The following is a 21,499-nucleotide window of genomic DNA, read 5'->3' as shown; positions in this document are numbered from 1 at the left end:
CATTGAAACACAAACGTTCACTGGGAACAGTGGTCTTTTATTTTCATAAATAAACATTAATAAAGAGCAATCAAACACTACTTTTTAATACCTGGCATATTAATTCTCTAAGCATGAGAATCACAGCATATTCCCCTGCCACGGCACTAGCAACTCACAGGGCAGAGCAGCACATCAGCTGGGACCTGCTCCTGCTCTGCAACCTTCACATAATTTGCCAACTACTCCTGGGTATGCTGGGTCCCAGAGAGCCAAACTACAGTATACACTGGAAATATATACCTGTATGCACGTGTGTGTGTATATACTAGATACACTATACACATTCATACTGGATACAGTACGCATTATATCCCCCAAGAGGGCCCTGCTCTGAAAGAAACCTACCAGAAAGCACGACCCCAGGTTGTGCTGCAGCCCCTCCTGCTAGATGAGGAGATGCAGGTCTAGCGTGTGACCCACACACACAGATATACTTCCCGCCATGTCTCCTCCCTGCCAAGTTGAGACTGTAAATCAAATGTGTGTGTTCCACTCTGAAATGTCTTGTGAACCACAGCATTTGACAGATCTCTTTTACCCTCAGCAGAGGTATTTATTTAAAACTGAACCAGCCTGTCATTAAATATTAAAACAGGTAACAGTTTCAGTAAATGCAGTCCTGCCTTAAAAATTTGATTATTATCCACAAATTGGTGCAATGCTGTTTAAAGAAGAAAGAACAGTTAATTAAAATTACCGTCTCTTTGCTGACATACTACATATTTCATATTTGATTTGATTATAATGGGCAAACCTCGTAATTTTAAAGCTAAGCCATTTGCATTTGTAATTAGAGCCAGTTCTGAAAAAAGTTAACATACTTCTCAAATTAAAGTTTAGGCCTCTGGTATTTTGAATAAAAAACCCATCTGTGAGATATTAGTTCAAATTACACATATTGGACTGGAGAATATTAAATCAATACAGGCTTGAAAATAAAGGTGGGAATTAATTAATTGAGTTAATTTCCTTAACCTTGATCTACAATATTATTGAGAGAAGAAAGTAAGCAGAAAACGTTCTACTCACCCACTGTCATACCGTCCATGTAACGCTTGATGATATCAAAGGAATCTCTTAAATTTCCTTCTGTTATGTCAAATATGATATCTGCCTGGTTGGCCGGATATGTAGGTGTGATGGCACGAAGAAAAATAATCTCTGCAAATAAAGAGCATCACAGAATGTACTAAGAAGTATTTGAAAACATCACTGAAGAGCCCGACAAAATTTGATCCAAAATTACTCGTCCTGAAAGCTGTTGGAGGACAACCCCCTCCCCTACTACTCCCAGTTTGTCCTTTAAAATGGAAAGAAAGAAGATCTGAGGGAAGGGACGATTCAGATGATAGATTTATTTTCTCCTCCTGCATTGTCCAAGAAGCCCTGAAGCCAAAACACTGTAACTTTTAGAGTCCAGAAAGTCCACTCTCAGAAACCAGTCAGACTTCCAGCACGTACCCAAGAGGACAACACAGAAGATCCACAGGGTGGGGAGTGGAGGGGACCAAACAGATAAACCCCTGAACTCCAATTCCCTTACGCAGTTACACAAAGTATTGCTATTACAAATTACAGAGTCTTTTTGAGTATTGGAGGAGGGGTTTAAGTTTAAAAAAAAAGAAGACTATTTTTCAAGCCCCTTGTGAGGGAGGTAAGTAGTATTATTCGCCTCATTACACTCGCTCTACAGATGATGAAACTAAACCATGGGGCAGTAAGAATTCACCCAAGGCCACGCACTGAATTAGAATTTAGGAACATCTTCTGGGCTTCTGTAGTACTCTCAGATCGCTAGGTCTCATCTCTTTTTATTAAATCATGAGGATGGACTAATGAGGGAACAATTTGGGAAGCATCCTGGGCCAAATCCTTAGCTCTGCTGCCAGTACACCTGGTGAGGCTGAAGGGGCGTGTGCGGGAGCAGAAGTGGCTATGGGGCATTCCTCTGTTCCCTCTGAAGTAGGGCCAGCCAAGGCCTGAAACAAGCCACACACAATCTATAGCAGCTCCACACAGCAAAGTTATTGGTGGCTAAATTGCTCCTGTATGAACAAGGATTAGGACATCTCTTGCTCTACTCCTTCTGCCTGGTACAGAAGTGAAGAATCAGCTTTGGCTTTCATTTACAACAACCTTCTGAGATAGCAAGGCTGAGACTGGGTGCATCAGAAACAGGGATTTAGGATCTTTAAAAAAACCCTTCAAAATTATCTTCCTTTCCTCCATCCCCTTCTCTCTCTGTGTCAGTGCCACACAGTAGGCTGCTGAGTGGCTCATCCTACAGGATGAAGGGCTGAAGGCAGTCATCGCACCTCTGGATGTGCAGGCAATCCCCAGTGAAGCTGCCAGAAAATGAATACAAGTGCCAAGGAGCAAAAATTGGCTCTTGATCTGTAAGTTTGTATGTGCACTGAGCAAAGTGTGTGTGATCCTTACAAAACTGCAGGACTTAAAAACTCGCAGGTATCGCAGAAGTCGAAGCAACTACAGAAACACACGAGCGCCCACGAGAGTGCAGCATCTGGGGCTGGAAAACTCACTCTGGATGACTGGATAGCCACTCACTTGGATGCTTTTTGAAATCTTAGCTTAAAAACTTTCTGTCCAGTCCTTGGAATTTTCCCTTCCTTTATTCTATATTTCAAAAAGAACAATACTTATTTTGTTCATAGATCAAAAACAGGCAAACCACAGTACTAGATAGTATATTCAAAATAATGTATTTTGCAATTAATGTTTGCATGTAGATAAAGGCTATGTTCTTGGAACAAGCCACCTGTCAATAGCAAACAACAGACCATAAACAGATGAGAGAAATATAATGAGCACCTACTTCCTATGGCAAAATCTGCAAAAAAGGGAAGAAAAAAGTCATAGGGCACACAGTTATTATGTGAGTAAATGCGGTAACTGGGAATTCAGACTCAATATTTCCTTAGACTGGGAAGCTGTATGAGTTAGAGCTCAGAATTACTTTCTTTGCCCCATAAAATTAAAACTCCTGGATACTGAAGTTTTTAATTAAATGAATAGTACACTATAATTTGGAACTGTGCAAACATTTTACTGCACTGGTAGCTAGTCTGGCTTTAGGCAAGGATTTCCGGTGGAGGTTTTATATGTTGTAGTCTATTAAATGGAACAACGAACAAACCACTTACCTTCAGGTCTTGTAAATTCTCTGAAGGTGGGCAGTGAAATGACAGTGTGGGAAATTGTGTGGACTGGATCCAACACACAGCTGACATCATTTGGTCGACAAGACTTAATGCAACGGATAGTATCTGTCTTTTCAAGTCTGACACTAAGAGAAATGAGAGAGAGATGCATATGTATCCTGAAAATGAATTACTGTGTGTTTTGCAATCCTGGGAGCTAGAAACTATAATTGATGTAAGTGTTCATTCTTCACCTCAAAAACTTAGACAAATGCAGATCATGAGAACTGCTGGGCCACTGAAAAAATTTGGCTTGGCTACGAGTTGCAGTCAAACACCCCACAAAGCCAGTTCTTCAAGCCAGGCGTGTAAGAGTAAGGAGAACGGTAGTGCATAAGATGCCAAGTAAAGTTGCTTTCAAAGTACAGACAGGACCAAACTAGGCCCAGATCCTCAGCTGCAGCGCACTGGCGTGGTCTCACCAATTTCAGTGGAGCTGAACTTATTTGCACAAGCCTTTCTGTACTCCATGTGATATCAGTCACATAAAGCAGAAGCAATTGTTTCCATTCGGGAAATCTGGCAGGAAATATCTGAAGGGCCAACTTTCTTTCATGATTTTCACTGCAGCAAGAGCCAGAAAAGCCTCTCTTCAGTCTTTTTTTTCACATCCCCCTCTTTCCATCTAAACTGAGAAAACAGAGAGGAATGGAAACTGGGGGAGGAAAAAAGTTAACCACATTATTATACCTCAAAGATTGAATTCTGAGTTTGGGGAAATGGTAAGGGTCATTTCATATTCCATCTCAACCAGCTGCTCATTCGTCCTTGAAAGTCTATTAAAAGTTAAATGACTTCTTCTCACCCTTGTCCACTAGAGTGAATTTAAAGTCACTTACAGTTCAAGAACTTCACACAATACCCGGTCTGTGTTCATGAGAGATGAAAGGGCTATGCTGGGACTTACAATGTGATTAAGCCCCACAAATGATCTCAACTTTGACCTGCCCATTTCTTCATATTTCTAAGTGGAAAAAAGAAAAGACTGCAGTGTCGGGGGGGGGCAGGAATTAAAAGATTAAAAGGAAGAAAAATTCACTGAGTAAAAGGAAAACAAAAATGGAAACTTTAGTTTGTCAGATACCTCTAGAAACAAATGGTTCTTGCTCTTTTCAAAATGTGCTACCCAAGTCCACACCTACAAGCCATATTTTTTTCAGATGTTCAAAGGGACTTTATGGCTCTATTAATAATAAATACATCAGTAACTTCTTATTATACGCTACCCACATTTGCTCATCAAAGAAAACAAAGCCAAACACGCTGATATTGTATGAAGCTAAAATAAAGATAAAAGAGAAAACATGAATCAACATTAAGGAAATCATGCTTCAACAGATGTGAACTGGCATAGTCCACGGGAAGGCAATGAAGCTGGGTTAATTTACACCAGCTGAGCCTGGCTTGTTATTCTTACTCTGGAGTTGATGTTTTGAGACTGGCCAGGAGAGACAGGCCAGGAGAGACCTTTTACTTCCCACCGTTATCTGCATACAAAATTTCATCATTTCCTAGAGATCTCACAGGGAACAGAATAGGGCTTTCGGCTGAAAAGCTTCATGGTGGTCATTTTAGAACAAATTAATTCTGGATATATGGGCATAACAGACTGACCTATGGTAACAGATTACATCCCCTTATTTTAAACCTCAGCCACCAAATTAAGAAAGGACTTCCAGGTAGCTGACCCTCATGTCTGTGAAATAAGGATCAGCTAAATTAGATAGTGTAGTTCCAGCGTAAAATAGTCTATTTCAAAATACATAACAAATAGAATTAAGGCAAAAAGTACATAATTCGTGTGATGTTTCCCTCTCTCCCCCCTTTTTTTTCCCTTACTGCGTATAGAGGAGTTTAGTAGACACATCTATACAGCCATAGAAACAAACACTGCATCTTTCCTCCTGAGCTGGGGTCACAACAGCCAAGTCAAACTGGGTTTATTTCCAATGTGTTTACAAATTCTGAAAAAGTTCTTTTAAAAGTTTTTCCTCTTTGCATTATGTAACACGTAAATAACAACTATGGCATCATCTAAATGTTTTAGGGACACCAATAAACAGTAGTTTGCATAATTCATTTTGGGATATTATTACTAATGAAGTACCGGTATGATACATACAGCATCCTAAATTTTCATAGCTGTATTTAGATAATGGAATTTGTATGCAAAAACATTGTGGTGGGAGTGTCTGAAGCATTCAGTATCGATCTGCCTTTGCTCCCTCCTGGGAAGAAAAGAGAGCTTTACTCTTGACTTCAGCTGGAACAAAATTTGACAAACGTTTCGGAAATTCTCATCTAATAAAGCCATGAATTTGTTTAAGATGAAGTCCTAAGTAAGACTCACATGCGTAATTCTCACTTCTGATTCACTGCAGTAAAGCATTCTGACATGAATTAGGTGCCCTGCATACAGAAACAGAGGATCACAATGATCACAAGTCATTTGTGTTAGTTCCTAACTAAAACGAGTTTCTAGATCCATCCAGCTGGTAACCATATACATGTGACAGACAAACATTTGTGTCAGCTCTATTTCTTTGCACCGTTTCTCTCCCCTCTTACAAATCCCACAACCTTTATTTTCTTGCATGCTCCGTCCACACTGCTGAACTTGAGTTTGTGCTTTCCTCTGCCTAAATATTCACTCTCTGATTTCCTTTCTTTTGATATCCCTGCTAATTGCTTCAGCATATCCAAAGTGCAGATGGTAATACTTTGTTCTCTCACTGTCTTCCTTCTTGGGTGCTGGTGTCACTCCTTTTCATATTCTCTGTTGGATTCAATTAGTAAGTTCTCTGGACCAGGAGCCGCAATTTCATTTTCATTTGGAAAGAACCATGCACGTAAATGGTGCTACATAATTACATACAAGTTCTTGAAAGTTCCAGCTACGCTGCAGCATTAAAGCATCTCATACAGGAGACACTGAGCTCCGTGTTCTTGAATTACTTGCTGAATGCAATTAATATGGTAGCATTTTACAATACTGAGGGCCAAATTCTCACACTCCCTTCTTTTCCTGCCAAACAAATATATATTAATGCTTGCAAAATATGAAGGTTATTTTTGAATCTTGATCCTACTTAATTATGGCCTCATAATGAACCAGTAGCCAGAGGGCTATTATATACAAGCATCTTCTGTGGCAGTAAGAAACCCCATTAGCTCAAGTAGCACGGGCTTGTGCTTTCAATATTTAAAGCTGGGACTCTATCCCCACTGGCAACTTCTGGCAGCTTTATAAGGATGTGTCAACAGACTTATTAAACATTGGCATTCCTCGTGAGACTTGAACTCCTGTCAGCCAGCTGGGATAAACTTTGCCCTAGGGAACATGTAATACTCTGGCAGAGTGCTGAGATCATGCCCCAATCTAGTCCTTGGCTGATGATGAGCCTGAGAGTCTGCAGCTTACAGCTAACAGAGTAATTCCCTGTGTTCAGGTGATTAAGGCTTGTGATCTTGCTTTAGAAGGTTCCTAGTTTCTAACCTTGTACCTTGCCTGTGCTGTCTGTATTTATACAGTGAAGCATTTTTTCCATAAATGCATTCACATGGGTTATTCCTCATTCATGTATGGACTGACTATTCTGCCTATGTACCGGGCAGCAGAGATATCTGATCCCAGGATGGCGTAAAAGAACATTAATTTTCAGATTGTGCCTCTGGGACTCAGCTATTCATATCTATCAATACAAGGACGAAGAGTAAAAGAAATCCTTTTCCAACTCACAAAACAAAAAAATTCCAAAGAAATTTCAGTTGTATTGCCTACTTTGTTCTTGACTGTATAGAAGTAAAGGAAGAAAGTCACAGAAGGAAGAAAGATTTGGATACTGGAATTCTGGCTGCCCTTTCAGGGCTGCTAGAGTTTGCTTGGGGATTTTTTGGTGGTGGTGGTGCGTAAAGTCTTTACAGTTAAAAAATCATCAGCTTTCATATAGAAGTTGGAGACACAAAAATGTTATGAGACCAATTAAAAATCTTTTTTCAAATGTTCCTGTAGACACATCTCATGATACATATAGCCTGTGAAACAGCGAGGAGCTCTCTGCTACTAGCCGAATGCTGTTAGGAAGTTTATTGCTGTTTTCCCATCATTACTTTTTCAATTCAGTGGAAATTCCACAGACAGGAAGACAAAAAATCTCTAAAATAACTGTTGTTTAGAGGAGATTCTCTCTTCTACCATCCTTAGAAGTGAGAATTGCGATCTGTACCTGGCAGAAATCAGCACAAGCTCACTGGCTGCAACAGAGCAATGATAACTAGCGCAGCTTGAAAATCTGGCTCCACACTTTCACAGTGACTTGTGTGCTGGGGCACCTCTGAGGTGCTAAAGGGCCTAAGTTATGCCCTTCTGATAGATCTTCAGAAAAGGCACACTATTTGCCCCATAAGTGATGAAACTCTCTAAAGATGTCTCAGCTGAGACAGCTTAAATTATGTACCTATTTTGTTTTGAAAAATTAGACCTAAACATATGCAGCTGTGTATCATCAAATGAGACCAACTCCACAACTGTGTGAAGAAAATTAATAGTTTTCAGTCTCGGTATATTCAGGTAATAAGCTCTTGGACACCAATTTCTGCTTTTTATAATGACGCAGAGTACACGTAAGAATCTCCCCAAATTGAGATTTTCAGTGATGGGGCAAGTGGAGAACTGTAATGATGATGGCAAATAAAATGCAAGTGCAGCATGCAACGGATGAACTAAAACTTTATTAAAATTGGGAAAAATAAGCTACTCTTAGAAGAGAAAAAGTAGCCAATGATGCCTCTAAGTTAGGGATCAAAGCTGTGCAGAGACAAAGATAAAAAGTTTGGCAATAAATGTGTTGACAGTTCCATGGCGGGAAAGTTGCATTTGAATTGTCAGAAGAAGATCTCTGGGCTCTGTGATTTGCCGCTGCATGACCACAATGCCACTGTGGTTGTTCACTTTTTTTGTGGTGAAAAACCCCTCCTGGTTCCCGCTGATGATGGACAGCAGAATTTTATCCCCAGGGACAGCATTGGAAGGGCCCATGCGGAAAATGTCGGTGGGTACTTGAATGTTGGTAGGAAAAGAGAGGTGATAGTAGGTTATTCTCAGAGGCAGGCTCTGGCACTCCTTATTTTCATTACAAGGCAAGCGCTCACAGCGACTGCAAGAAAAGTGAGAACACAAGACAAGAGGAAGATTAGCGTACATTTAGCAAGCGTGATAGGAGAGCAAGGGCAGTGGGGGTGGGAGAAGATATGTTGACTTGCATACTGTATCCATTCTTCAGCCTGGCACCTCAGTCATATTGCAAATGGACATTTATTAAATAAGGCTGAACTTGTCTGTAGTTGGTGCTTTTGGAGAAGCATGGCCATTTTCAGAATTGTTGCCCTTTGCACGCACAGATGGATTGAGTCTGGCACCTCAGCACGCGTGAGAGTATATTTGCATTTAGATCAGCTAAAGCTCTTCCTAGGGAGAATACTGGCTTTCTTATTTTCCCCCCAAGTTTTATTCTTTTGTTGATTGGACATATGTTAAATAAAGAAAGAGATCCCAAGTGGTTAGTGAGTTGATTGTGTCTTACTTGGGATGCCTGGCTGGATTTTAAGACTGAGCAGCAAGCTATTCTGAAAACCACAAATGTACAAGGAGTTGGCTTTTCTGAGAGACAGATACTGCACTATGTATGTTCATCATCTGACAGCATACAGAGGAATGTAAAACTGATCTCCAACACTGCCCGCACGTTAAGGTTTATTTGCTTTGAAAACAAACCTTCTTCCTCCTGACAGGGCACATTATTTCTCTGTGCTACCAGAAGAAACAATAGGCTAACATCCATCTAGGCAAGCACTGAAAACAACATCCAATGGCCTGATGTCTCCAGCATGTGCCCTACACATTCGGTCCACTCTTGCGCAGCCTCAGTCACAGGAATGGTGCTGGTGAGTGAGAAATTTGCCCTCTGCTGCTTCCTTCCCTTATCGCTAGGCATGGTATTACGGTGAAAGATCCAGAGAACTAGAAAGAGATCACCCACACAGGCTGAAAGTGAACAACAAACGTCAGCACTAGAAATCATGATCTGCATGGAGGGAGTGATCTCCTCCCTTTCTGTTACTGAGAGAAGTTCGTCCAGTAAAATACGGCACAGACGGGGCTGGGCATTAAAGTTACTGCTGTTAAAGAATGTTGTAGTTTACCAGCACATTAATGAAGATCTAACATGTCATGTATGTGGTGGGTTTGAGAAGTGTTTAGAGAATTGCATACAAGGAAAATTTATAGAAATTTCAGATTAAAGATGTGCCTAAATCACCATATTAAAATTGGTATCTGAACATCCTCTCAGACAGGTACGTGGAAGTAGAGGTAGACATGACGATGTCAGCTGGATGTTAACTTTGCAAAATTTGGGCATGATCCCCAAATTGGAGCATTTAGCTCCAAACTTGCCTCATGCACAACTATGAATCAATTTAATTATGTGCAAGAGTCTCTTCACTCAAAAGCAACGTTCAGTCCACAGGCTCAGGTTTTGGAACCTAAACTATTTATTCGTTTCTTTACTAAGAAATGCTTCAGCATGAAAGCATGGTTTGCTCCTTACTACCTCAAGGAAATTTGAGCACCCACTTCATTTATTTTATTTTGACATATAAAATTGAACTCCTGTCAGGAGTATCTGGTATCAACAGAGCTGTGGCTCATAAGCAAGCCCCACTTTGTTGCCAGTGCATAGTGACCTGAATTCCAGGAACTTCTCATTATATGCAAAATAAGCATTTTCAAAAAACGTAGTTAAAAGCACCCTCAGCTCTTCCTTTAATATTTTCTATGTTTTCTTTTAATACCACTTGCAAACGAAAGTACAAAGCAATTCTTTGAAGACTTAAATACATTCTTAATTTTATTCATGTGTGTAAAGAGCACGCACAAGTCTTCACAGGATGGCCGGCTAATTAGGTGTGGATACTCTTGGAATATTTTCAGGTATAGTGAGTTCTGTGTTCTTTTCTGAAATGTCATCAATAACCCACTAAAGAGAATTACTTGGTTTTGTTGAAATCATGAGGCTACTTGGTTTTGCTGAAATCATGAAGCAAGTCAAGACAGTTAATTTCTTAGTTGGAAATGTTTTCTTCATGTAAATCTTTTTGGAAGCATGTATCTGCTCATGAGCACTTACATGCTCATAAAGATGCCCTGATTTATTACTTTGTAAAATTAAAATACATTTTATAATAATAGCCAGAATTTTTTTAAGAGAACAAAAAACGGCTTCCTAAGATTTGAAAAAGGGCATTCTGCTGATTCAGTTATTTGTGGAGACAGATGTGCCTGCGGCTAGGAGCTAGAATTATTCAAAATTCATCATCTTTTATCTTATTCTTTGGTGGTGCACACTACACACTGCACACTTCACTATAGGTTTAGTTAATGTGCACTAATTGTTCCATCAAATAACCACAAAGGAGAGATAGCAAATATTATTGGTTTCAGGAACCAGAGTTCATTCTGGGGTCATGCACCACAAAGGCAATAAGCAATGAGCATTTAAATCCCAGTGTACTCTCTAGACCTTCTTTAAATGCTTCCCTTCAGTGGGCAGAAGAAAATCATACAGCGAGGGAATCCAACAACCTGCTGCTAGTCAGTGAGCAGCCCAAGACCCCGGGTGCTGGTCCAGCTCCGTGGCATCCCAGGATGGAGGAGCTGGCCGTACAGCTACCGCGTCCTGCCACCCCGCCGTGTCGCTGTGGGAGAGAGCACGGGGGACCCAGCAGGACATGGGGAGTGCTGAGGAGGCAGCAAGGTGCTACCAGAGAAACCCAATGCAGAGCCCAATTAAACATGCACCGCTTTGAAGTGAGGCAGTTTTAGACACATCTTTGCAAACCTCTGCAATTAGGCGCATGGGTTAGAAAAATAAGCATATATTGCTGCTAAGTGCTTATTCCTGAATTCGTTACTGATTATTTTAGCTCGCTTACTACTCTGTTCTCTTGGGTTTATTTATGTGGCTGAAATACTGGTTTCAAAGAATTAGTCATAGTTTGAAGTTCATGTACCAATCACTGGTTACTCATGAAGGAAAAGAAAACTACCAAAACTAGAGAGCTGCCATTTTAGATAATGAATACAACATTTCCTAATGGAGAAATGAGGAGAAAATACTTTCTGCCTTCCCTCCTGTTAATTTCTGTGCATGGATTTCATTCCATTGTGCCCAAAGGAGTTGAGAGGTATGCAACAACTCCTCATGAGCTGAAGGGAAAAGAACTTTTTATTAGCAGTATTTCTGGCTTTGCAATTTACTTCACACAGGGAAACCATCTCAACGCGCTCAACAACTAACCAAGTATTATTACCAAACTACACACTACACATTTCTGAAATTCGACCCTCTAGATTTCCAGAGCTGTAACAATCTGCCGGACCTCTTAGAATATACTCCACTACAAAGGCATTCGCTCATTCTACTATTGGTTTGTATTTCTCTCCAGCAGGTTGCACCACACCTTGAGGCTCAGATGAACCATCAGCTGGGTTGTATCACCACACTGTGGATCTCTACATTTATGTTAATAGACCAGCTGTGTAGGGAAGGTGGTTTTTGTCTTAAACAGACCGGAACTTAAAGGGAATGAAACCAACTGATGATTGGTTTTCACAGATATTTCTTAACTAGAGCAGAATCTGGAGTCCTACTTCAGGCTCAGGCAGGAATACAATACACAGCAGTACAGCAGACAGGATGGACAAACACTCTGCATGTTCCTCCTGTCTGGAGCCAGAAAGTCTCAAGGAGTTTTCAAGCCACAGAAAAGACAGACCCATCTTCATTTTGCCCTCAGCACCAAGCTTTTATGTCCTATCTTTGTCTCCTTCATCTCCCTTTCCCAACCTGGCTCCTTCTTCCTATCCCCTTTCCTTGCCTAATGCCCTTCCTGGTCACTCAAACATTTGGCATCAGGACTGTCTGCTCAGCCAGTGCCAATCCTCCTCTGTCTAGTCCATCCTCTCCTGGCTGACACTTGATTCTCTCAGTTTCTACCTAACAGCCCTAGTCCCAAAGCTTACACTCCTTCCCTCAGTATCTTTGTGCAGCAATACCAAATTATTCCTTGCTCTGATGGTTTTCATCCAAATCTGGCATCAATCAGCCTTACCCATAAGTTCCTGACTCCTGTGGTTGGTCTCCTGCTTGTCTCTCAGTTGTTTTACCCAATTTCACCCTCTGCCCCTCAAGTGTCTCCCAGATTCTTTCTCCTCACTTGGTCATACTTTCAGATCCTTCCCTTCCTACATTCAGCCTCCTTATCCCTAAGTACACTCTGCCTTCTTACCGAGTCGGCTCTTCTCTCACTCACGCTAGAAACAGCTTTCTTATCCATGGAGTCTGGGTGGTCTTTGAAAGCACAGAAGAAACAGGCTCTGGGGCTGTCAGGGCCAGCAACGCCTGGCCCGGGACAGATAGGAGCCAACATTATGGGGAAGATCAGGCTTCTTTCCTGCGCCCATGCGTGGGAGTGGGCTCAGACAGTCTGTGGAGTCGGTACCTGCACATTTTAGACTCCTTTAAAGAGCTGCAAGAAGCTCAGGTCTGCTAAATCAGAAGAGAACTGTTTGTTGCTAAAAAGGAAAGACCTCTCTACTGATAGGAAGAATTAAATTGCACTGAGGAAGACAGTCAAACACAGATTGCCACTGAGGCTATGAAATCCTTACCATTCAAGGACTTGAAGCAAAAGTTAAACAACTCTCAGAAATACTCCAGGTAGGCCTGATTCTGGTTTGGCATACAGAGGTGGATTAAGATCACCCATAAAGGTCCTAATTTCCTAAGGTTTATGAAAAAAGGCTAAATGCAATTTTATAAAGTTTGTAATTTCAGAAGTTTCAGAGGTTTTTGGTAACGATAACAAAAAGCACAAAAGTAATCTCCTAACAATTTTCAGATTTCTGCTCCAAAACATGACAGCAAGCTGCTAAAAGAAAAATAAAACCATCAAAATGTCTTAAATGCACAAAACAATGTGTTCCTCCCTACCCTTGTTCTTGGAAATGAGTGAACTGCTTTGGCTGAAATTTGCCAAAACTTGAGCCTGAGTCAGACACCTGGCATGTAAAATTTCAGCCGTTGGTTATGTTTTGGCAAAATTCTAAGCAGTTAAAACCAGATCCTAATAATGAGAAGCGACAGGCAACCTTAATAATACGTAGACATGTCTGGAATATAAAATTATTTCCCAATCTGGCTCAATGCAGCACACATTTCTGACACACTGCCATAATCGCTTATCTTTTCTATTATTTTTCTTGGCTTAAATATTACAAATCTTTGACTTCAGTGTCGCATAAAGAGAACTTAATTGTTATGCAATTTGAAAACAAAAAGTGTTTGGCAAAGCAGTACAGCAAGTTAAGTCCTATTGTGAGTAGCAGTACATCTTAATTATCCTTGGAAAAATACCAAGCCTATAGGCTGATCAAGGGGGAAAAAAATACAGAATTTAAGCAAAAGAGGTAAGACCTTCAATAAAATTGTTACCATTAAGGATCGGACCATGCTAGGCACTTTGCTGGTCTTTGGGGAAGGTTACACAGGCTGTTTGCTCCTGAAGCTCAGAGTATCTAGACAGCATCCTGAGCTTTCAGCCTGTAGCATGGGATGATCCTGTGATTCCTTCATCTGACAAGAACCATCACTGCAATAGCTACCATGCAAAAATCTCTGCTTTAAAGATAGTGGGTAAGGAAGCTTCTGGATCACTGAGGGCTGTTGCCTGTACATAAGGATTTTAAGGAAAAATAAGAATGAACAAACTTGGATTTGCAGGACCAAGGCCGATTAACTTATAGCTGTTCCAAAGAAAATACTGGAGAATAGGGTAACAAAATCCCATGGGGTGCCAGCTTGATGGGAATGGAAAATGTGTTGTCTTTCTTACGATGTGCCAATGGAATGCGTTTTGAATAAAAAGGAGAGAAAAATGGTATCCATAATAGATACGATGTTACGAGAAGCCAACTATTTTAATTTTAGAGTCCTGGCATAAGGTTGGGTGAAAAAGTGATTTAATGTCACTATTATGCAAAACTAATGAAGATGTACTAGCTATCAGCTATGTTGCGTTATATATACCAAAAATACATGATTCAGGAATATGTAAATTAGTTTGGATGTAAAAGGGTGCCAAAGAGCTGCCTCATGAAACTGTTCCCTACTGGGCACAAGGTAAAACAACACATAAACCCCGATTCTGGCATGTTGGTATAATACTTGTATCCTGGCTAAGTGCGAGAGTACCTATCTCCCCATTGAACTAACTTGGACTTTTTGCAATAAGCATAATGAACTCATATTGTCTTTGGTTTATGCAAACACATTTTTGACAATAAAATTAGTAACTGTGTCTGTAGCTGTTGAGAAGGGAAAACCTAATAAATTCAACAAGATAGTAACTCAAGGAATTAAAATAATTAGAACTTCACTGAGCAGCTACAGGATTTGTGTCTGACTCATAGCCTAATTATAGGCCTAGCACATCAGAAGAATCTCTCCCTATGAGTCTGAGTTAGGCAGAGTAAGCCATTACAGGGCCCCAACAATCCAGACACAGAGAAACAATTCATTCTACCACTTCCCCAAAAGATCCCTTACATCTCAAATAGCCATTAATTTCAACACACGCATAAAAATAGAGTAAGAAAGAAGATTAACTGGAATGTGTGTGTACAATGCGTATTTTATAAACCAAACTTTGCAACTCAGGGATGTCCATAAGAGTAGATATCTGGTAATTCTGCTTAGTGGCCCATTGCAAATGACTTTTTTGAATTACGATACAAATGAACCCACAATATTAAAAATAAAGAGAATATCTGCATCATGAGGCACTGCTTCTTTATTGATGTGACAAATATAATTTAAAATTTAAATACTATTGGCTCTTCTCAGAATACAAGCATATTTTATAAATATCTGGTTTTATCCTATGAATTCCCTCAACAGCATTCAGATGAAATACATCTGCTGTGCCATTTATACGGCATTTCACAGCTTAAGGTTTAAATGGAAACCAACTAATCCTCACAAAGTCCCTCTGATGAAGACCAGCATTAGCTTCATTCTACAGAGGAGGCACAGAGTACTCAATTTTATCTAAACGATGGTGGGCATATGAACACTGACTGTGACAAGCAATAGCAGGCTGATGATGAATGTGATTTATCAGCTTTCCTCCCTAGCTGGTGGAGCATACACTTACCTGATACAGGGCACGTGGGAGGGACCATGGAGCAGCCTTCAGAAGAACTGCTGGAGTACAGCGTGGCCATAAAGCCCCAGGCGGGAGGAAAAGCACTCATCCGCATCAGCCATAAATTCTAGCTATGCCACTGAAATTTTGCAATAACTTCTCCATACTGCTAGTATCATTTGATGGGTATAAATGAGCTGCCAGCTGCTCCTCCTCCCCCCATACCTCTGTCTCATATTTTCAACACCAGAATGCAAAGACTTTATCTGAGCTAAGAGACACAAATATGGGCAGCAGCTAACATACCACCCTTGCTAGGGTTCCCAGCTTTTTTAACAGAGGTGACAGGGTACTAAAAATAAGACATTCGTGCAATGCTTTGCAACAGCACTGGTAAGACTTCAGAGAGGGAGCTAAAAATAACTCTTTCATTGGAGTATAATATAAGGAAAGACCATGTGTGAAAGGAAATCAAAGTCAGAATTTTGAAGCTGAATGTAACCCTCCTAACAGGTTGCCTGCAAGGTAGCCAGAGAGAGAACATCAGCTTATGGCTCTAGAGATCATTACGATGCAAACCAGACACGTGGCATATTTTAAAGGAATACCTTTTTCTTAGACTGCAACAGAGCAAGAGAAAGAGACCAGACCTGTGTGTGCAAAACATAGGCTGGGCCTACCAACAAAGTACAGATTTGTCAGAATCCATTATGTATTCAGTCAGCAGTGGCATGACATAAAGCTGATCACGTCATCGAAAAACTGTTCAACCTCAAAAAAAGAAAGTACTTACGTATCTCCTGACTTGCGGTAATTTTCTGGACATTCCAAAGACAGACAGCGAAAGCCACCCTGGATGTTAAAGCAGGTCTCATTGAAAGAGCAGTTGTGGCTTTCTGCAACACACTCATCAATATCTGCCAAAAGGAAAAAGGTGAGTGGATTAAACACACGCCTTTCCTCTACTTGCAGGTGCCAGGTGATGAAAGTATCATATTAGGTACGACAGAACATGGGGTGCAATTAAATGTTATTACAGGACTGGAAGAGGAGGGCAGGAGAACAAAAAAGAAGAAAACTAACACAAACAACAGGCAAGAACAGGAAAAGGAAGAGCAGCAGTGCCACTAAGTGGACAAGACCTAAATATTTGCTGAAATGTGTACAGCATGGTATTTCCTTTTAATGGTTAAACTAACTCATTCAATTTTGCAGTGGGTATCTTCATCTTCAGAATTTGTTACAATCATTTAATAATGTTATAAAAAGTATTCTCTACTGCATTCTATAGTTTGTAAGAGAAATTTCCTGTATATTTACTATAAAATACTGGGGGTTTTCAGATTTCAAGCTAAAGTTTACTGCTTTGCCTATAATGTTGTAAGAAAAGCATTTTTTTAAACATAAAAACTTGCTATAACTTTTCAGAAGTCCACAATCCAGTCAGGTCTGCCCACAGTTATTGAACTCACCTTGACAGTTGCGTGCATTGGGTGCCAGCCTGTAACCAGTGGAGGGACAAGTACATTGAAAGCTCCCAGGAATATTAATACATCGAAAGGAACAGATATGCCCTCCAGTAGGTAAAGCACATTCATCAATATCTGCAAGAAGGAAACACCACTAATTTACTGTGTTCATGACATTCAACGAAGTGCACAAGTACAGTGTTCCCGCTGCGAGCTTCAAACACAATTTCATAATTCTAATTGCTGGACAAGGAGAAAGATCATCAGACAGGGGTAGCTGTAGGCAATAAAGGCTGTCAGGAACAAATGGAGGTGTGAAGAAAATTAAAAGCAAGGTAAGGACCCAAGAGGCAAAGGAAATGGATAAGAGCAAGTACTTTACAGTGACGTGCATAGTAGTAATAAAAAAAAGGGAGGGAGAGGAATAGTTTGATCCCTGTTCTTAGAAAAAAGAAGTTGAGATAAAGTGTTCTGCCCAAGGTCCTACTGTCTAGTAAGTCCTGGAAATCTAAGTCCAAATTCAGGATCTTGTCCACGAGGTCACACCCACATCCTCCCTGTATTTGAGGAAAACCTACTTACACGTTAGTTCAGAACCAGCCACAAAAAAAGGATATATAAAATACTACCTAGTAATACTATGTATTACATATGTAACAGGTAAATGTGTTTGTATCTTCACTTGCTGAAGACTAGAAATTTTGTTAGTTCTTCGGAAAAAGAAATTTCTGGCAAGTTACAAAAGTATGCCAAGCTGCAATTCAGTGTCAACAGCAAAGCTGATGTCACACAAGCAAAGGTATTTCTAGACTGGGACATGGGTGGAAGACCTTCATTAAATAAAGTTTTATAGTTTCATAGCTTGGTATAGGAAAATACCAAAAAGAATGAAATGTTGAAATGAAACAATTACAGGTACATGGAACTGTTCACGGGTGTTACAGTGAGAATAAGAAATGACCACTCATTGTCTACCTGCAAAACAATAATGCTTACCTTCACATGAAATCCCATCTATGTCACTAAGTTGAAAGCCACGGCGGCAGTAGCACTGATAGGAACCATACACATTGGCACACTCTTGACTACAAGGGCTGCTCTCACACTCATTTAAATCTGAAATGCAAAATTATACACCTGAACCCCAAATTTCTTGCTATATTCATCACTCCTGCTACAAAGGCAAAACTTTGGAGGACAATTTTTTAAATTAAAAACGGACGGCATGCATGCCACTGAGTAAGCTGGAAATAAGGGGCTTTGGGTCTGGCAGTATAGGTTAACCTGCACTGTGTTATTATTTCCCACTGTCCTTCAAGATGTGTGACTTGGACTCAATCTTTAGGAACACGCTTGCATTTTTATATCTGGCTATCAGCAAGACTGGTTTTGAAGGTCTTGGCTCTGATCTAGCTGAATCACCCTTCAAAATACAGTAAATGTAGACCCATACATCTCTGTGTTATCCAGCCAAAGGGCAATATATTGGAACTGTGGGCTACAGTGGCCTTCATTAATCATAACTGATTTCTCATGCCATTCCAGTGCAGTCTTACAAGCTAAAATCAAATGGAAATACTGAAACAGCAATGAGCTGTATCTCACACTGTATTCCAAAGCATATGACAGCCGTACCTTCACAGGACCTGCCATCAGTTGAAAGTTTGAATCCCATGGTACAAGTACAGTAATAGGAACCAGGAGTATTCTCACACTTGTGAGCACAAAGGCGGCCTGGATAGCGTCTGCATTCATTGATATCTGCAATGATAGATATGTACAGTGGTCTGTGTGTTGGCTGGCTTCACTGCAGCAGTAGTCTGGACAAGAATGTGGTCATAAAAGTTTGATCTTTATTTTCCAGATCTAAATTTCATACTAGAGAAGGAAGGACTTGCTCAAAATGCCCATTTAGAAGCACCCTAGTGCATAATTGAATTAGATCTATAAAGAAGAAAGTTGCTTTGATCTTCCAAAGGAATGTTTTGCTGTAGGTGCATATAAAAGTATCACAGAAAACAATTACATGCACTCTCATAATCTTACCTTTTAACAGGATAACAGATAACGTGTTGACAATACTAATACAGCTTCCTTTGAAGTATCAGCATCTCTGTAATATGGTATTAGATTTATACAAATAATATGGTAGTCAATTTTACATTTAGATGAAAGAGGTTACACAGAGAGCAATAACATTCTTTACGTGGGATCATTTTTTAAAATGCCATGGCTGCATGTATTCAAGTCAATAGGTGCAACTTACCAATACAAGTTCTACTGATGACATCAAAAGAATAGCCAGATTTGCACTCACAACGGTAATTGCCTGGGGCATTTATACAAACATGTCCTTCTCCACAAGGCTGATTAGAGGATGAGCACTCATCCACATCTAAAAAAAGGAGAGAAGTGATTGAAAGTACACTTCTGAGCATGCAAGTTGAGAGAAGAGCAAAATGTTAACATATTTCTGTGTCCCCTAGTAGTTACAGTGTTTTGAAACAGAAAGCAAGATTTTGATCTAGCTCTCAGCTTCCACTAGATCAAAGTCATGAATCCAAACTATTCATACTGAAAGAGGCTCTCTCTCAGGTGTCCCGTTAATGTTGATGGACTTGGGAGGGAAATCAGGAAATCAGACAATCTTTGGAGCATACCAGGTGCAAAATTGTTTTATTATGCACACTCAATATTCATGGATCAGATCTTCACTTAGTGTAAGATGCCAGAGACCCAGAGTCAGTAGTGCTTCGATAAGCCATTTACGAAAATTAAAAACACATGCAAAAACAGCTCTCTCTGCAAAAGCCACCTTAGTTAAAAGCCAGCCAAAGCCATATATGCCTTTCAACATTACTTGAATGGCTTCTGTGGGACATTAAGTGGGCTTTGTGTTATATCTCTGTATTGGGGAGATTTGAGACCACACAGCATTGTTCCAATACACTAATAAAGTCACAGACAATGCCAGTTTTGGGGGTGATTCTAATTTCTCCTCTTCTCAGAATATAGGGTATCATGAGTTATATGAAGGACAGAGAGTGGATCCTTGTCATTCTTCACTTGCTGGGACTGCCATGAGGGAAAGAACAGCATCATGAATTGACTGTGGGAATGCAAAAAAATTGGGCAAAGTGCAAGAAACTGGCAAACATAAATGGTAGATGTTATGTTCTTCAAACTGTTTTCTTCTTCCAAACTGTTAACTTACCCACGCATCTTGTTCCATCTTCATTGAGATGATAACCTCGGCCACAGCTGGGTGAGATTCGCTGGCAGGTATATGAACCATCAGTGTTAATACATATCTGTCCAGCTGGGCATGGCATGTTAGTGCTCAGGCATTCGTTGATATCTATGAAAGCACAAGAAGTCAGTGTAACTATCTACTGTCTGAAGATGTTTAAGGTAAGATGCTTTCCTTATGTAATCGTTCACAGGATTACATCCTGATGTAACCCTTCAGAGTCTGAAAAGTTCTGCCTACGGGAGAATACAACTATTCATGCCATTTAGCTCCACTGATATAATACTTCCAGGGTGAAGATCGGGAGAGGTCGGAGAGGCCCAGATCCCACTGAAAAGCAGATGAAATAAGGTATAGAACTTGCATTCGTCTAAAAGCCTTTGAAAGTCTCCCCTCAACATACAAGAGAGGATCAACAATTCAGTTCACCAGCTCAACTAGTTATGCTGCAGCCTGTGGGTTGTGGCTCACAGTGAATGAGCCATTTGGTAGTACGTGCTCATAGAGATGGTAGCTGACTCGTTTTTTACAGAAAGATAAACTACTGCTCACAGGTATTCACCATGAATACCCTACCTTGTCTTATGGTAAGCTGTCCATGTAAACACATAAGAATGTGAAGTATGCATTCACAAGATTACGCAGCCCTCTACCATCCATCAAATGTATGTCTGGTTTTTTACAAACTGGACATCATACTACTTTGTGACAAAGATATCCTTTGCCTGGTAAGAACCCACTCTAAAGTAAAATCTCAGAAAATGTAATGAGATGAGACTAAGCCGTATTAGAGTATGATCTAGTGCAGTGTATCTAGCCAAGAAGGTAAGGAACTCACTGCTATGTAAGTGCTGTTAGTTTGGGGGAAAGGAGTTTCAGAGTCAGGAATCAGTGGCTAGAGGAGGTACCGAGGCAGCCTTTGCTACCTGGCAATGTTAATGTAACTAAGACCTGACAGTTTGTAGGAGCAGCACTGCTTGTAAGCGTATGGGCTCGCATCCCATAACCTTCAGCAAAGTCCAGCTTCATGTGAATACTGCTCTGCCTAAAATTTCCCCAGCTGTTTCACTGGGATATTATCATCATTCTACAAAGTGGTACTGTGATCCCAGCTCACTAGAATGTAAAATTTTCAACTTAAAAGACACTGGAAAGACAGGAGTTTTCGTACTTTTTCCCCTCAGCACCACACAGGGTGGCACTTGATTCACAGTGTGTAAAATCAACCCGTGAAATTGTTTTGGTAAATACTT

At 40.4% G+C, this 21,499-nt stretch overlaps 1 protein-coding gene across 9 annotated transcripts in view; it reads right to left on the bottom strand.

Annotated features, from left to right (window-relative positions):
- FBLN1 (fibulin 1) overlaps positions 1-21,499 on the bottom strand; it is a 79,285-nt gene that overhangs the window by 19,108 nt on the left and 38,678 nt on the right. For 6 of the 9 annotated variants that reach the window (XM_075760357.1, XM_075760363.1, XM_075760367.1 and 3 more), the window contains 8 exons: positions 20,211-20,354; positions 19,263-19,391; positions 18,632-18,757; positions 17,993-18,112; positions 17,000-17,131; positions 16,321-16,444; positions 3,207-3,349; positions 1,072-1,203 (listed from right to left, as the gene is read on the bottom strand). In XM_075760357.1, coding sequence (XP_075616472.1) covers positions 1,072-1,203; positions 3,207-3,349; positions 16,321-16,444; positions 17,000-17,131; positions 17,993-18,112; positions 18,632-18,757; positions 19,263-19,391; positions 20,211-20,354 — 1,050 coding nt within the window. Of the gene's footprint in view, positions 1-1,071; positions 1,204-3,206; positions 3,350-7,975; positions 8,420-16,320; positions 16,445-16,999; positions 17,132-17,992; positions 18,113-18,631; positions 18,758-19,262; positions 19,392-20,210; positions 20,355-21,499 lie in introns of those variants that run through there. The other 3 variants (XM_075760376.1, XM_075760395.1, XM_075760345.1) reach the window with 1 other exon arrangement.

Source organism: Balearica regulorum, chromosome 1 (assembly GCF_011004875.1).
Source record: "Balearica regulorum gibbericeps isolate bBalReg1 chromosome 1, bBalReg1.pri, whole genome shotgun sequence".
NCBI lineage: Eukaryota > Metazoa > Chordata > Aves > Gruiformes > Gruidae > Balearica > Balearica regulorum.
This window is presented reverse-complemented; position numbering and strand designations above follow the sequence as displayed.